The sequence below is a fragment of the Hyla sarda genome, chromosome 8 (genome assembly GCF_029499605.1).
Source record: "Hyla sarda isolate aHylSar1 chromosome 8, aHylSar1.hap1, whole genome shotgun sequence".
NCBI lineage: Eukaryota > Metazoa > Chordata > Amphibia > Anura > Hylidae > Hyla > Hyla sarda.
In genome coordinates, this window is record NC_079196.1 from 183,423,663 (window position 1) to 183,442,253 (window position 18,591).

Genomic DNA, 18,591 nt, shown 5'->3' on the forward strand with positions numbered 1-18,591 from the left:
CCTCCGGTGTCTTGCGCATCTTCTCCAGGGTCCGGGCTTTGCTTTCCGGCGTCGTTATTACGTCACTACGCACGCCACGCCGGCGCAGCAGCGTAATAACGTCACCAGAAAGCGAGGCCCGGACCCTGCAGAAGATGAGGAAGAAGCCGGAGGATCGCGAAGAAGACACCGGAACAGCGGGACAGCATCGGGAGCCCCTGGAACAGCATCGGGAGCGGTGAGGACCTGGTCCGGAGTGGCGGGGACAGGTGAGTACAGCTTCCTATACTTTACATTGCACGGGTCCCTCAACATATGATGGATTCGACAAACGATGGGTCGTTTGGAACGAATTACCATCGTATGTTGAGGGACCACTGTAGCTCCTTCTGGGTAAACAATTTGCTGACATGATATAAGTCCTGGTGTCTGCAAAAAGGAAGATGGCTTTGAGGTTGCTTAACCTCTTAAGGACTTAGGGCGTACCCATCACATGCGATTGGCCCCGTCTGCTAACGATAGCCGGGACCCTTGGCTAACAGCGTGCAGCACCGATCTTTGTGCTGCACGCTGTTAACCCTTCAGACGCGGCGATCAAAGTTGAAAACGAAAATAAACGCTTCCCGGCAGCTCAGTCGGGCTGATCGGGACATCGCGATAAAATCGTGATGTTACGATCAGCTGAGACGCAGGCGGAGGTCTCCTTACCTCTCTCCACAGCGTCCGATCGTCGATTGATTGCTCCAAGCCTGAGCTACAGGCTTGAGCAATCAAGCCCCTATCTCACTGATCCGTGAAAAGCTATGGCTTTGCCGGGATCAGCATAGAAGATCAGTGTGTGCAGTGCTATAGCTCCCTATGGGAGCTATAACACTGCAAAAAAAAGTGAAAAAAAAGTTAACCCCTTCCCTATTAAAAGTTTAAGTCACCCCCCCTTTTCCCATAAAAAAAAAACTGTGTAAATAAAAATAAACATATGTGGTATCGCCGCATGCAAAAATGTCCGAACTATAAAAATATATTGTTAATTTAATTGCACGGTCAATGACGTGCGTTCAAAAAAATTCCAAAGTCCAAAATAGTGTATTTTTGGTCACTTTTTATATAATGAAAAAATGAATAAAAAGCGATCAAAAAGTCAGATCAATACAAAAATGGTACCGATAAAAACTTCAGAACACGGCGCAAAAAGAGTCCTCATACCGCCCCATACGCAGAAAAATAAAAAAGTTATAAGGGTTAGAAGATAAGAATTTTTAACATATAAATTTTCCTGCATGTAGTTATGATTTTTTTCCGAAGTACGACAATATCCAACCTATATAAGTAGGGTATCATTTTAACCGTATAAGGTGTTATTTTTACCAAAAAATGCACTGCACAGAAACGGAAGCCCCCAAAAGTTACAAAATGAAATTTTTCCTTCAATTTTGTCGCACAATGATTTTTTTTTCCGTTTCGCCCTGGATCTTTTGGTAAAATGACTAATGTCACTGCAAAGTAGAATTGGTGGCGCAAAAAATAAGCCATCATATGGATTTTTAGGTGCAAAATTGAAAGCGTTATGATTTTTAGAAGGTGATGAGGAAAAAATGGAAAAACGCTGAGTCCTTAAGGGGTTAATAATGTGTGTGCACACTAAGGTACACTAAGCCTGTAAATAAGGAAAGTCATATGGCATTGTATGCCAACTCAAGAAATACTATGGAGTAAAAGGACAGTAAATTTCTGTCTTCTGTAGAGGTTATTACATGCGCCGTTCCTTACGGATAGAAAGTTTATGCATATATTTAGTGTGATGTGTGTGCGCTTCTCGCCCGCTGCTCACACAATGCGCTAGTCCTTATGCATACGGAAGAAAAGTTATTAGGTGTGCGCTGCTCTCGCTGTTCACCCGATGCGCTGATCTTTACAAGTGTGGAATTAAAGTTATGCTATGCATGCAGTTCGTGTAATAGGTGTGCGCTGCTCACCCGATGCAGATCCCATGTGGCTCTCACACTTACCCGTCGTAAGCTCAAGCTGGTCTCCTCCTCGCTGTCTGGCTGGCCGTGGTAAGATCACGGCAGGCCTAGGGAGGGAGAGGTCAGGTATTGGTCAGTCGTGGAAGTAGATGATGACGTTTACAGATGATGATCGCTCTCTCTGACTTATATGGAAATTCAATTGTGCTTCTTGATAGATATAAGCAGCTATGTGCTCCTGATATGGTGGTGTACTGAGTAACCTGGCACATAGCCGCTTATATCTATCAAGAAGCACAATTGAATTTTCCATATAAGTCAGAGAGCGATCATCATCCGTAAACATCATCATCTACCGGCTTGAGCTTATGACGGGTAAGTGTCAGAGCTACGTAGGATCTCCATCGGGTGAGCAGCGCACACCTATTACACGAACTGTATACATAGCATAACTTTTATTCCACACTCGTAAAGATCAGCGCATCGGGTGAACAACGTGAGCAGCGCACACCTATAACTGTATGCATAGCATAACTTTTCTTCCATATGCATAAGGACTAGCACATCGGGCGAGCAGCGCACACCCATCACAATAAATATATGCATAAACTTTCTATCCGTACTCCTAAGGAAAGGCGCATAGCGCCAATGCAATAACCTCTACAGCAGACAGGAATTTACTGTCCTTTTACTCCACAGCATTTCTGGAGTTGGCATACAATGCCATATGACTTTCCTTATTTACAGAATTAGTGGGCACACATGTTATTAGGCAACCTCCAAGGCATCTTCCATTTTTGCAGACACCAGGACTTATATAGTGTCAGCAAATTGTTTACCCAGAAGGAGCTATATGTTATAAGTTATAATTGTCATCCTGAATGCTGATACAACAAAAGAGGTTTATATTCTACATATTTTTTTTTACATATTTTACCTCTATATTTAAATATACTAACAGCAATAGCCACATACAACAGCAAAACAAATGCTGTACACATGGTATACTAACAAACTCCATAATATATACTCATTGTGGCAAACACGTACAGCTCCACAGTATACAGGCTCATAGCCAGCAGCGTAGATATTTTGCACTATATCTTTTAGATTTTATTTAAAAACTTTTATTGTACAGTGATTTGTGGGTGATCAGCATGGGCCCTGCAGACACCACACATAAAGCACTGATGTATGTGCATTTTTTATGAAATAATAAATATAAATAATTTTAAACTAATTTCTTTAGCGCTCATTGCCCTAACCATTCTCAATAACACATATGCACACATTTACAGGATTTAGCTTGAGAACGGTAATACCAGTCTTTTTTCTCCTACATATTCCTAAAATGGTTGAGTGAGGTTTGATTTACTTTTTATTAAAGCCAGAGGAATCTAGGCTGTTATGGAAGAACTGCTGTAGATTCTTCTTTGTGGAAATATCTGTAGAATTTCCCATACAAAGAAACAAAACCGAAAAACTGTGTGTATGTATAGTTATTGTTCAACTTCGCTTTGTTTATTTAGGGTGCGAGAGAAGAAAGTGTTCATCTTCTACGTCACTTCCATAAGGTAAAATATTATCAGGTAAAATTATTTTTGTTTTATCATTTTACTGTAGAAAATATGTTATTTAAAATTTGCCTAGGTTGGAAAATTTAGTCTGAGATTCCACCAATCCAGAACCTGATATCCCTTAGAAATCAAGCTAATCCAACATGCAGTATAAAATAGCCCAATGTCATACTAACAGGAAGTTACTTGAGTTCCCCAGCAGCAGGGGCAATGCAGTTAGAAAGTTTTCAGACCCTTTTACTTTTTTCACTTTTTGTTTTGTGACGGCCTTGAGCTAAAATATATATATTTTCCCCTCATTCTGCATTCAGCACCCAATAATGAGAATGTGAATTTTAGACATTTTTGTTAAGCAAATAAATAAAATCTTAAATTTTGCATGTACTCTTTGATATTACACTTGAAATGTATGAGATGTTTCTACACCTTTATTAGAATTTGGCAAGACACACCCCTGTGTATATAGGGTCTCACAGCTGACCATCTATATCAGATCAAAAACCAAGCTATGGGGTGGGCAAAAGAACTCTGAGCTTTGAGAGATAAATGAGTGGAGCCACAAATCTGAAAGAGTCCAAAGCACCAAAAGCTCCCAAGATCCATATTTCTTAAGTAGGAGAAGGATTCTTCCTAGAGCTGACCGCCCTACCAATCTAAGTAAACAAGAGAGAAGATCCTAGGTCAGAGAGGTGACAAAGAACCCAGTGGTCATTCTTGCTGGGCTCCTGTGTGCAGATGGGAGAAACATCTAGAAGGTCAACCATCACTGCAGCACTTTACCAATCTGGAGCCAAAAAGAATTCTATCCTCAGTAAAAGACAATTTGTAAAAAAGCTGCTTAATGACTCTCAGACTGTGATACGAAAAGACTAATCTGATGAAACCAAGATTGGACATTTTGGCCTCAATTCTTAGTGTCTTGACTGGATTTACCAGGCTCTCTTCGTGACCTGCCTTAATACCATCCCTACAATGAAGCATGGTGGTGGTAGCATCATGCTGTGGGGGTGTTTTTCAGTGGCTGGGACACGGAGACTGTTCAAGGTTATGAAAAAGCAGAATGGAGCAAAGAACAGAGATATTTATGTTGAAAACCTGATCCAGAATGTTCTGGACCTCAGACTGGGCCTAAGTTCATCTTCCAAAAAGACAATGGCCCTGATTTATGAAAACATGTGAGAGAAGAACTGGAAATTTGCCCATAACAACCAATCACAGCTCAGCTTTCATATCTTAACAAACTCTAGTAAAGTAAAAGCTGAACTTTGATTGGTTATTATGGGCAAAATCTCTCCAGTTTTTCTCCCACACATTTTGATAAATCTGGGGCAGTGGCCCTAAGTACACAGCCAAGACAACACAGGATTGGCTTAGGGGCATGTCTATGTTCTTGAGTGGCCCAGCCCTGATTTGAACTTAACCAAACATCTCTAGAGAGACCTGAAAATGACTTCAGCCGACAGTCCCCATCTAACCTCAGCTAGGTACTGAGGAAAGGGTCTGAATACTTATGTCAATGCAATATTTTAGTTTTTCTTTTTCAACAAAATTAACAAATATTTCTAAAATTCTGTTTTTGCTTTGTCATTATGGGGTGCCAAATGATAAGGGAAACCTTTTTATTTTATTTACTTATTAATTTATGCACAAAGCCGCAACATGACAAAAAAGTGAAAATAGGGAGAGAGGGTCTGAAGGGACCAGCATCTGTTTTTTGATACTTTACCATTGTTGAGTACCAGTGTTGACAATGAGGATAACATGGGTCAGCGTTCTTATTCCCATCATCACAGAAGCAACAAATACAGTCATGGCTGTAAATGTTGGCACCCCTGAAATTTTTCAAGAAAATTAAGTATTTCTCACAGAAAAGGATTGCAGTAACACATGTTTTGCTAAACACATGTTTATTCCCTTTGTGTGTATTGGAATTAAACCAAAAGAGGAGGAAAAAAAGCAAATTGGACATAATGTCACATCAAACTCCAAAAATGAGCTGGACAAAATTATTGGCACCCTTTCAAAATTGTGGAAAAATAATATTGTTTCAAACATGTGATGCTCCTTTAAACTCACCTGGGGCAAGTAACAGGTGTGGGCAATATAAAAATCACAACGGAAAGCAGATAAAAAGAAGAGAAGTTCACTTAGCCTTTGCATTATGTGTCTGTGTGTGCCACACTAAGCATTGACAACAGAAAGAGGAGAAGAGAACTACCTGAGGATTTGAGAACCAAAATTGTGGAAAAATATCAACATTCTCAAGGTTACTAGTCCATCTCCAGAGATCTAGATTTGTCTTTGTCCACAGTGCGCAACATTATCAAGAAGTTTGCAGCCCATGCACTTTAGCTAATCTCCCTGGGCGTGGATGGAAGAGAAAAATTGATGAAAGGTGTCAACGCAAGATAGTCTGGATGGTGGATAAGCAGCCCCAAACAAGTTCCAAAGATATTCAAGCTGTCTTGCAGGCTCAGGGAGCATCAGTGTCAGCGCAAACTATCCGTTGTCATTTAAATTATAAATGGTAGGAGACCCAGGAGGACCCCACTGCTGACACAGAGACATAAAAAAGCAAGATTACATTTTGCCAATGTGAACTTAAATAAGCCAAAATCCTTCAGGGAAAACATCTTGTGGACAAATGAGAACAAGATAGAGCTTTTTTGAGAAGCACGTCATTATACTGTTTACCGAAAACAGAATGAAGCCTATAAAGAAAAGAACACAGTACCTACAGTGAAATATGGTGGAGATTCAATGATGTTTTGGGGTTGTTTTGCTGCCTCTGGTACTTGGTGCCTTGAATGTGTGCAAGACATCATGAAATCTGAGGATTATCAACGGATTTTGGGTGACACTGTACAGCCCAGTGTCAGAAAGCTGGGTTTGTTTCCGAGATCTTGGGTCTTCCAGCAGGACAATGACCCCAAAAATACATCAAAAAGCACCCAGAAAAGGATGGCAACAAAGTGCTGGAGAGTTCTGAAGTGGCCAGCAATGTGTCCAGATCTAAATCCCATTGAACACCTGTGGAGAGATCTTAAAATTGCTGTTGGGAAAAGGCACCCTTCCAATAAGGGTGCATTCACACCACGTTTTTGCAATACAGTTCCTGTATCAGGTGTTTGATGAAAAACTGATTCCTCAAAATCGGACTAAACTGTATCAAAACTTGTGTCCAAATTTTAACCCGTATACGGTTTTAAAAATGATGTCCGGTTGCATCCGTTTTTTAAGAAAAAAACGTATACGTTTTTAACTTTTCACTCCATTATGAATAAAGTTTCACTTGTTTGATTGAAATTCTAAGAAAAAAAACTGTGCAAAGTCAAAAACCATATGGTGAAAAACGTATGGAAACGTATGCACATACAGTTCTCTACGGTTCCCATTGACTTCCATGTTAAAAAAAAACCGATACGGTTTAATACATTTTTCACCTAGACCGAAAACGTGGTAGGCTATGGTTTTAGGTACGGGAAAAAAACTGACAAAACCGTACAGGATGCAAAACGGACACAACCTGATGCATCTTTTGTCATACGGTTTTCAATACAGTTCCATGCGGTTTTCACATGGAAAACGTGTACAGGAACTGTATTTCAAAATGTGGTGTGAATGCACCCTAAGGCTGGGTTCACACTACGATTTGTAACTACGGTTCCCGTATTCGGGAACCGTATTTAATGCATGTCTATGAGCCGACCGGAGTGAACCGCAGTCTCCGGTCGGCTGCTTTTTCGGCCATATGCGGTTTCCCGACCGTAGGCAAAAACGCGGTCGACCACGTTTTTGCCTGCGGTCGGGAAACCGCATACGGCCCAAAACGCAGCCGCCTGGAGGCTGCGGTTCACTCCGGTCGGCTCATAGACATGCATTAAATACGGTTCCCGAATACGGCTGAGTGCGGGCGCCACGATTAAGCCCCGCCCCCCCTCCTCCCAGCCGTATACGGGAACCGTAGTTACAAATCGTAGTGTGAACCCAGCCTAAGAGAGACCTGGAACAGTTTACAAAGGAAGAATGGTCCAACATTCCGGCTGAGAGGTGTAAGAAACGTATTAATTGTTATAGGAATTGACTGATTTCAGTTATTTTTTCCAAAGGGTGTGCAACCAAATATTAAGTTAAGGGTGCCAATAATATTGTCCAGCCCATTTTTGGAGTTTGGTGTGACATTATGTCCAATTTGTATGTATTGGAACTAAACCAAAAAAGGGAGGAGAAAAAGCAAATTGGACATAATGTCACACCAAACTCCAAAAATGGGCTGGACAAAATTATTGGCACCCTTAACTTAATATTTGGTTGCACACCCTTCATTAATTTGTCTTTTAACATTCATTATCTTTCTTTTGTAAAAGGCAATATATATACCGTATATAAATATAAATATATATATATATATATATATATATATATATATATATATATATATATATATATATATATATATATATATGAGTTGTGAGCAATAACATTGCTAACTTGTTTTCAAAATCAGATTGTTCCCATGAATTTAACATGGCAATAAACTCTAGAAAGATAAACAATTGAATAAACTATCATGAAACCATCTGGCTGTTGGTTTGTGTTAGTCTGTGTTCATTTAATTTCCAGGAAATTTCAAATAAACCAATGAGCTAATATACCTTTTGTTTTTCTTACCATTTTTTTTTTTAAGTTTCTTTATCTAGGAACACTATGTTTAACATTTTAGCCCAAAAAGCCAGCAGCAGTTTCCATATTTCTAGTTAGTTCCTGCTCTCTGTAGTGACAGCTTTGGCTCTGGATGTAACATCTGAAATAAATAGAATATTTTTCCATCTAAAAAATACTTTTTTTGCATGTATGGAGATAATCTAATGTGGTATTTGCAAATAAACAAGACTGACTTTTAGTTTTTGTCTTCCATGTAGGGAGAGGAGATTTTTCTGGACATGTTTGAGGATGAGTACAGGAGTATGATGGTGAGTGTTCTCTTGTCCTTAGACATCCCTTTAGTTTTTATATATCCAAGTGTGGGCTCCTTTTCCTAACCTGTGATGTAGCGTCTGACCATTTTGGTAGGCCTTTATATCACTTGTTCAAAACAGCATCAGATACCATCAGTGGTTATTAAAAAAATCCCTTTTGCACAGAAAAACTTTTTAAAAGACAAATGAGTAATTTGTGTATATAGTCAATTCTGAGGATCTCATGGTCATCCTTTTATCCATTGGCAAGTATGTCCTCAGGTAGGTAGTCCTCCCTAATAGGTAAATACATTATTAGGCAAGTAGATCGATTCCACCCCTCCAAGTAGATAAGTATGTCAGTAGGTATGTAGGTCACAAGTTAGGTAGGTGGCCAGCTATGTAGGTCACCAGGTAAGTAAGTAGCTAGGCAGGTGTATAGGTAGCTAGGTAGGTATGTAGGTAGCTGGGCAGTAAGGTAGATAGTTCGCTGGGTATGTACAGAAGGTAGGTAGGCAGTTAGCCAACTGTCCCACCCGCAACCACCACCTTGGTAGGCATAGCCCTAGATAGAAACCCTCCCTCCAGTAGCCAGATATGTCCCCAACCCGCCCCCCCCCCCCCCCCCCGTTGTGCCAGTGTGAGAAAATATTTTAAAAAAAAAACTCATCTGTGGTCCAACGCAGCAATCTCTAGTACGGCCACGTCCTTCCTCCTTCACAGTGCAGGATCCGATGAGTGATGTTATTAAGCCTGCACTGTGACGGGTCAGAGGTCACGCGTAGCCGACACTTCCTGCAGCCTAAACTAGATTCTGGGCAGGTGTCCTTAATTCCCCAATAACAGAGACATGGCACTACACAGAACTATAAGAAAACAATTGCAGAGATAGCCAGCACAACAACCAAACACATGGGTGCATGCCGCTATGGCAAACACAAAAGAAGGTTGCAGGAGCACTCGAGATCAAAAAAGTTGCGGCTGTCCGCATGTTTTTTTCGTCAAAACATGTTCCCCATCCACCATGCAGAGGTGACCTCATCAGTTTAAAAACTACCTGTGGAAAGGGGGGAGTGCATGGTTGTCACATCCCCTTGCACATAATGTAATAAACACAGAGCTAGCCAGCACAACAACCAAATAGGCAGGTGGAGGATGCTATATGCCCAGCAAAGGTCGGTAGAGTGAGCATGTCAAGGTCTCATCCAAAGTGAGGCCACCTCTGCGTGGTGGATAGGGGACATGTTTTGATCAAAATATGTGCCGAGAGCCTCAACTTTTGATCAAGAGTCCTGCTGCAACCCTTTTTTTGTGAATTTAAAGAAAAGATATTTCAGAATTGTTCTTTCATGGGGGAATACAATAATTTGGTAAAACAGGCAGGTCAGCCACAGATGCCACAGGTCCTCTTTAAATCCAATCCTAGGCGCATTCATTGCATTGAATCCAACTGGAATTGTAACTTTAGGAATGTTAATACAATAAATACAAGACTGTGAGGATAATGTGTGAGCCTTTACCATTAACAATTGTTTGTATTTGTGGCAATGTGTACATTAGTCCCACCTTAAAATAAAAAAAAAGTCATACTTTCCTACACCGATCCCCTACAGCTGCCTTTTAGTTCCCACTAGTCACTGCTGCTTCCTGGTTTTTGTTACGAGATCGGTCAGCAGGAATGGCCAACTCAGCCAATCCCTGGCCGCAGTGGTGTCCTGTCTCAGCCAGCAATTGACAGAGAGGGCAGTATCTGTTGAGATGACTCCTAAGGAAATGGTGGTGATGAGCGAGGATCAGGAGGCTTGGGTAGGAACAGCAGCTGTGGAATACTAGGATAGTTGAATATGATTTTTTTTCTTTTGTGTGTTTTTAATGTGTCCCAGACATATTTTTTTTAATTTGAAATTATGTCTACCGGACAATAACTTAAAGTATTTATCACAATTGCTTTTAAAGTGAACTTGAAAAAGGACTTAACCCCTTAAGGACGCAGCCCTTTTTCGCAATTCTGACCACCGTAGCTTTAAGCATTGATAACTCTAAAACGCTTTTACCTAATATTCTGATTCTGAGAGAGTTTTTTTTGTGACACATTCTACTACCAATACCAATACCAAATTCATACCAATACCAATACATTCTACATTCTACATTTGGTGTTAAATTTTCATCGTTACTTGCATCCTTTTTTGGTGAAAAATCCCAAAATTTCATGACATTTTTTAATTTTTCTAGCATTTTTCAAGCATTCTGCTTGTAAGGAAAATGGATATTGCCAAAAAAAAATTTTTTTTATTCACAAATACAATATGTCCACTTTATGTTGGCATCATAAAATGGACATATTTCTACTTTTTGAAAAAATTAGAGGGCTTCAAAGTAGAGCAGCAATTTTCAAACATTTCCTGAAAATTGCAAAATCTGAAGGGAGAGATGTTACAGAACTACAACTCCCAGCATGCCTGGGCAGTCTAGGCATGCTGAGAGTTGTAGTTTGGCAACATCTGGAGGGCTACCGTTTGGGCACCACTGTGACAGTGGTCTCCAAACTGTGACCCTCCAGATGTTGCAAAACTACAGTTTGGCACCCACTAGGAAGGGCAGCAGTAAATATCGCTTACTGCCCCCTTCTCCCCCCCCCCCCGACCGTCATTTTCCCTACCTGCTCCTGTCTCCAGCGATGATCTGCGGTCGCCACGCCATCTTCTGGCTAGGTACCGGCCTCCATCTTCTCCTCCCGTTCTGCCCGACATCCAGGGGTGGGCACAACGGGGGGTTCTGCGCTGCCATTGGTCAGAATCAGTTCTGACCAATGGCAGGGGATAGGAGGAGATTGCAGTACTGCGACCTCACTCCTACCCCTCAGGATGATCGGGGCTGTCACTGACAGCTCCGATCATCCCTGTTTTCCGGGTGATCGGGTCACCAGAGACCCGATCAGCCCGGAATAGCAGAAAATTGCAGGTCTGAATTGACATGCGATTTTCTGTGATCGCCGACATGGGGGGTGATGCCTGCTGAATGATTTCAGCAGGCATCCCGGTCCGGTCCCCAACCGGCTAGCGGCGGGGACCGTAATTCCCACGGGCGTATACATACGCCCCACGTCCCTAAGGACTCGGGATGCCGGCATCCTGAAGAGGTTAAAGGAACAGAAATCCCATGAATTTTAGCTCTCTAGAAAAGCCACAAGAGTATATAAAAAATGCTTTGCATACTTTTCTTGAAAGGGGTCATCCAGCATTTATGTGTGTGTGTGTGTATATATATGTATGTATGTATATATATATGTAGAAAAAGCGCAGCACTCCTCAAATACGTGAAAAAAATAGTGGTTTATTGGCTCACATAGCAGATTTTCTAAATATATATATAAATATATATATATAAATTAAACGAGCAACACTGGAATAACTAATAGACAAAAAAAAAAAACTAACTACTCACCTGCATGACCCTCTGCTGCTGCCGTTCCATCAGTACCTGGATCCCCACAGCTTATCCCTTCCAAACTCATGCACAGCCAAACACTGGCCACAGCAGTGATCCGTCCCCAATGCTTGTTGTTAGATTTGTTGTAATATGGGGATGGGTTTATCTAGTCAAACATGTTCCCCCTTGTCATAATGGTACCACCGGAGAGATGGACTCCTCCCCTAGGGACAGGAAACCTAGAGTACAAAAGGAAGAGCCTTTCTTCTATGCTTCAGTGGTTTCCTGTCCTTAAGCCTGGAGTAGGTTTCCTGTCCTTAAGCCAGGTCCATATCGGTTAGGGTAATGAGTTAAAAAGTTGTGGCCTGAGTGTAGATGGCTGGGTTACCTCTACATGGCTCCCAGTTGGGTAGCTTGGAGGCTCACTTTTCCTACTTTAAATTTCCCTTCCGCCTCCTGCCCCCTCTGCTCTTCCCATACTTCACTGCCACTGTGGCCTGCCCGAAGTTCGGGTGGAAGTTCATGTGTACCTGGTCTTGTGATCTGCGAACTACACATGTTGCATGAATTTTTCTATATGTGCCACACACTCATGTTTGTTTGATACAGAACGTAGAGCTGTACCTGAGCTGAACTTTCTCAATCTGATTGCTGTAGTTTGATGATATTTGTTATATTTTTTCTCCTCTTGCCTTTCTAGAGCAAGCCATTAAATGTAGAATACTTAATGATGGATGAATCCATTTTGCTTCCTCCAACTGGAACTCCTCTTACTGGTATTGATTTTGTCAAGCGTCTACCTTGTGGGGATGTTGAAAGAACACGCAGAGTAAGTAGCTTTCCTATGTTCCTTGAATAGCATTTTCCTACTATTTGTTCATTCAGTATTTAACCATATTTTGAAAGGATATGGCGTTTGTATTGTCCATATGTGTTTTTTTTTTTTTTTTTGCATTAATCAGTGGGATTAATGCAGTGGGCATCTAAAAATAAAAAATGATGCAGTGTTTCACATTCTCTTAAAACTTCCTATAGTTTTGTGTAGGGATCGACCGATATCTGTTTTTTAGGGCCGATACCGATAATCGGTGGAGGTTAGGGCCGAAAGCCGATAACTTATACCGATATTCCGGTGTAAGTTATCGGCTATTTATCCCCCCTCAACACCGCTGCAGAGCATTGATTTAAAGCGGGCGCTTTAAATCAATGCACTGCAGTGGCTTTTGCGGTGCCATAGGCCGCCGCTGCAGCCACTCGCTTCTCTCCCCCTACCTGTCAGGGTGGTCCGGGCCATCCATCCTTCCTGTAGTGTCCGGCGGCATTCCAGGTGGAGGGTGAACCGGTCCGGGCTGTCCTTCTTCTCCGGGGGTCATCTTATCCACTCCGGGCAGGCTCCGGCCTAGTACGCTGCATAGACGCCGCTGCGCAGTGACACCCGTGCGCAGCGCACCTGATGTCACAGCGTAGCGGCGTCTATGCAACGTACTAGGCCGGAGCCTGCCCGGAGTGGAGAAGAGGACCCCCGGAAAAGGACAGACCGGACCGGTTCACCCTCCACCCGGAATGCCGCCGGACACTACAGGAAGGATGGATGGCCCGGACCACCCCCATTACGGGTAAGTTAAAAAAAATTTTATTGACTCGGAGGGTGGGGGAGGGGCCCGACCGGTATAGGGAGGGGCCCGACCGTTATAGCGGTATGGGCAAAAATCCATACCGGTATACCGATCAGCACTACGAGGGGTGGTGGCGGTGCGGGGGGCGAGGCATTATCGGCTTATCGGCAAGGTAATTGCCGATACCGATAATGCCCAAAATCGTGATTATCGGCCGATAATATCGGCCATACCGATAATCAGTCGATCCCTAGTTTTGTGTCTACACCCCCTAGGCAGACCTATTTATATCTCTGAAAACAAACAGCAAACCTTGTGTAGTTGAACCTTGGAGTCTTACTACTTTCCATCTGTCCACTATATCTTGCTAACCATTGACTTTTTTTTTTTTTGATAGAAAAGAGTATATTTGCAGGATCAGACTACAAATGTATTGTTTTTAGTCTGTAACCATGAGGATCCATTGGTCTGCATTGTGTTGTTTTTTCCTTAGGATAGTACAGGGTTTTTCTAAGAGAGCAACTTGTGTCTGGGGTATTCCTTTTTAAGGTATCAAATGTCACTTAAGGAAGTACTACAGCAAAATTCACCTGAATTACAGTTAAAATCATTCACATTACATAGCAATATGGCGGGAGTTCTGAGAAACCTTTGTTCCGCTTGTTTTGTGTATGTGGAATTATGTTCAATATAGAAAGCAAAACACTGGGAACCAAGGGGGAGATTTATCAAGACCTGTGTAGAGGAGTGATGCAGTTGCCCATAGCAACAGATCATATTTCATTTATTTTGAAAAATGAAAGCAATCTGATTGGTTGCTATGGACAACTGCCCCACTCCTCTACACAGGTCTTGATAAATTCCCCCATGTGTCTAGTAATTTCTTTATTTTGACCAGTTTTTTACTCTCACGGAGCACACATTGGAAAGATTTATCAAAACCTGTGTAGTGGAAAAGAGAAGCAGTTGCCCATAGCAACCAATCAGAGCTCCTCTTTCATTTTTCAAAGGCCCTTTTCAATATAAAATAAGGAATCTGGTTGCTATGGGCAACTGTACCACTCTTTCTCTACACAGTTTATGATAAATCTCCCCCATAATTTTACAGTGTGGATACAGGGGGAGATTTATCAAAACCTGTGCAGGGGAAAAGTTGCCCAGTTGCCCATAGCAACCAATCAGATCGCTTCTTTCATTTTTAACAAGGCCTCTACAAAATGAAAGAAGCGATCCGATTGGTTGCTATAGGCAACTGGACAACTTTTCCTCTGCACAGGTTTTGATAAATCTCCCCCATCATGTTTATATTTGGTGCATGTGCAAGCATTGTTGTGTATCTAACCATTGTGTCTGCCTAAAATGGTTATCACTTTCTTGTTTTCACAGAAGTGAAAGAAATAAGGTCTGGGCAGTAAAAAAAAAAAAATTTTTAGTTGCTTAATTGGTGATCCCTTAATAATGGCGTTAGTTTTAGACTTACCAGGGCTCATATTACTTGTAATCTGCTGTTGTGTTTACACAGTTTTATCAAACAAGCAGAATGTTTTAAAGGGGAACTCCACTTTTTTTTTTTTTTATAAAAAAATTTATAGAAAAATAGGGGACTCAGTCCTCAGCTATATCACTCAAGGAAAAAAAAAGTGTATGATGGATGGATGGTTCAAATGAAAAACAATATAATAGACTTCCAGACCAATTAAGGTTAGATTATTTAATATAGATAACAGCTAAATATCCTAAAAGTCACAGCCGTAGGGCCCTACGGCTGTGTGTGATTAATTAAAATTCTTTTATAATAGTAACAACATTAGTTTCTATCACAAATATTAAATAAGCCACGGGGAGTAGAAATGATGCTCACATCTAGTGGATCAAGTAAATTATTGATATACAATGTTGTATGATATATTCCTGCAAAGGGATACAACAACAATAAAATGCAACAGCAGTAAAAGATTGATGTATCCCTGCAAAAAAATATCCCTGCAGAGAATATGGAAACAAATGAACACAGTAGCAATTTCCCTGCAAGAAAATATAGCAACAGTATAGCGGTATAGCAACAATAGCGTGCCGGCTTGGGATAAAATAAAGACTGTAAATTGTCCTGTGAATAGATGTTCTAAAATGGACAGAGGTGTCAGCAGAGAGCACTGTGGTCAGACAGAAAGGAAATTAAAAAATAAACTTTCTGTGAATCATACAGCAACTGATTAATACTGGATTAAGATTTTTAATAGAAATAATTTACAAATCTGTTTAATTTTCTAGCACCAGTGGATTTAAAAAATAAAAATAAATAATAAAATGTTTTCTAGTGGAGTACCCCTTTAAGACCAGCTTACTCTTAATGCAGTTCTAATAATGCTGTGGTGCCAGCCTCTTTACTAGTTTGGCATGTCTTCAAATGTCCATGTGCCAAACTTTATGCCACAGCTACCGACTTCCCTTGATACTTTGAAGAATTTATGAGAGACATGCAAAAACAGAAAAATAAATTGTACTCATAATGTTTGGTCAGGGCTGGGCTCCATCTTGGTAGTATTACTGTAGTTGAGGAGTTTCTATCATCTCAGGTGGGCCACTCTGCTTTCTTTTCCAAAAATTTCCATTTTTAACAGAAAAAAATTAACATTTTTTTCCCATTTCTTCAACATTTTCGGAAATTTTACATCTCTGGGGGGAAATTACTGCACATGTTGTCTTCGATTTGACTCAACACATTCTATATTTGTTGCTGCTTTGTAATTTACCAATGCATTTTCCATGTGTTTTGAATTTCTGTTCTGTAGATTTAATACACATCTGTATGTTGCAAGACACAGACATCAGTCACATATCACATATCAGCCAATATATTGAACACTAAATAGTACCTGACATTAGCAAAAACTTTTTATATAATGTAGAAAATAACATTATATGTATGTTTGTAATATACATTGGTTAAAAAATGTGCGTACTTTTGTCCCCAGAGCTATTGCATGTGTGTGTCTATGAGGAGACCAAATACAGGAAGTGTGGGTAGACATGCAGGGCTCTGTGCACTGAGGAGAAGCAGGGCTCTGTGCACTGAGGAGAAGCAGGGCTCTGTGCACTGAGGAGAAGCAGGGCTCTGTGCACTGAGGAGAAGCAGGGCTCTGTGCACTGAGGAGAAGCAGGGCTCTGTGCACTGAGGACAAGCAGGGCTCTGTGCGCACTGAGGACAAGCAGGGCTCTGTGTACACTGAGGACAAGCAGGGCTCTGTGTACACTGAGGACAAGCAGGGCTCTGTGTACACTGAGGACAAGCAGGGCTCTGTGTACACTGAGGACAAGCAGGGCTCTGTGTACACTGAGGACAAGCAGGGCTCTGTGTACACTGAGGACAAGCAGGGCTCTGTGTACACTGAGGACAAGCAGGGCTCTGTGTACACTGAGGACAAGCAGGGCTCTGTGTACACTGAGGACAAGCAGGGCTCTGTGTACACTGAGGACAAGCAGGGCTCTGTGTACACTGAGGACAAGCAGGGCTCTGTGTACACTGAGGACAAGCAGGGCTCTGTGTACACTGAGGACAAGCAAGGCTCTGTGTACACTGAGGACAAGCAGGGCTCTCTGTACACTGAGGACAAGCAGGGCTCTCTGTACACTGAGGACAAGCAGGGCTCTGTGCAGTGAGGCTCAATGACACACTTCCGGCTCACACAGCAGGATGATTGATAAGCCAGGAGCCTGCACAGATGCACAGAGCCCTACTTGTTTCCCACACTTCCTGTATTTTGTCTCTGCACAGAGACACACAGGCAGTAGTGGAAGGGACAGCATCGTTACCCAAAAATATATACACATTTTTTAACTAATGTATATTACAAATATATATATAATGTTATCTACATTATATATAAAGTTTTTGCTAGCGACAGGTACACTTTAAAGTTGGTACAGACCTATAGGACATGGCAGTTTCCATTTTCATATATCATTTAGTTTTAGTTATAACCCATGCATCTTGATGTTTAAATGTCATTTTTAACATGATTGTGTAATAACTTAATTGACGGGGACTTTGTGAGGAAGTTTGACTTCTCCTTTATTTTATTGCCTGTGTCTTTAAGTTCAGTAATGGTCGGAGAACTAGTGCAAAAAAGGTTTTCATTTAGGTTCATTATTTTCCTCCTCTCTTTAAATGTTTAAATCTTCAAAAGCACATTTACTTGTCTGATTTATACTGGTGGGACCCCTAGTACTTACTCAAGTACGGCATCCCAAGTAGAGGTGCCCATGCATGTATGGTTACTTCTCATAAAAATGAATAGTAAAAACATTCCACCATCTCTCATCCATTGTTGAATGGAGGATAACCAAGTATACATTGCTAACACTCTGCTAGAAATAGGAGACACTCCTGCTGTTAGAAAGCTATACCAAAAAAGTCCATAAAAAGTAAGAAGCCAACACTTTTTATATTTTCTAGACTACCCCATATACTGAGTGCAACTGATGTGACAGCTACGGTCTGACTGCTATGAGTCTCTTAGAGCAAAATCCACTGTTTGTAGAATCCCCCTATATGATGTCCATATGCACTGACTGGCTGAAAAGAGAATGGAAAGAGGTACATTATATTAGGTGCTTGGGTGCAAAGCAGCTCTCTGATGCCACCTTTTGAAAGTAGCTTTCCCTGTTTGACTCCTGTAAGAAGCCTTAGGACCTGACTGGGAATGTAAACCAAGCCAGATAACTCATTCATTCTGTAGACAACTTTTTGGGGGTTATTGTTCCTGAGTACAGAGCAGGATGTTGGCTAGCTCCATAGGGGCTTTTTGTGGTTCCATAAAGATAATATTTATGCTCGTGGAGAGCGTCATAAAGACGCGTGGAGACTTATAGGTCATTCATATTCTCACGGTTTTGGAACACATGCTAAGCAGTTTTTAATGCCGCCTTTTTGAGGTTACTGTAAGTGTCTGATAGCACTCCTCTGTGCTCTCTCCTGTCTGATGGCACTCCTCTGTGCTCTCTCCTGTCTGATGGCACTCCTCTGTGCTCTCTCCTCTCTGATTGGACTCCTCTGTTCTCTCTC

The 18,591-nt window shown here is 41.4% G+C and overlaps 1 protein-coding gene across 5 annotated transcripts in view; it reads left to right on the forward strand.

The window, feature by feature from the left end:
• CLEC16A (C-type lectin domain containing 16A) overlaps positions 1 to 18,591 on the forward strand; it is a 318,383-nt gene that overhangs the window by 128,148 nt on the left and 171,644 nt on the right. For 4 of the 5 annotated variants that reach the window (XM_056536465.1, XM_056536467.1, XM_056536468.1 and 1 more), the window contains exons 15-17: positions 3,473 to 3,532; positions 8,443 to 8,493; positions 12,611 to 12,739. In XM_056536465.1, coding sequence (XP_056392440.1) covers positions 3,473 to 3,532; positions 8,443 to 8,493; positions 12,611 to 12,739 — 240 coding nt within the window. The remainder of the gene's footprint in view (positions 1 to 3,472; positions 3,533 to 8,442; positions 8,494 to 12,610; positions 12,740 to 18,591) is intronic. The other variant, XM_056536464.1, reaches the window with a different exon arrangement.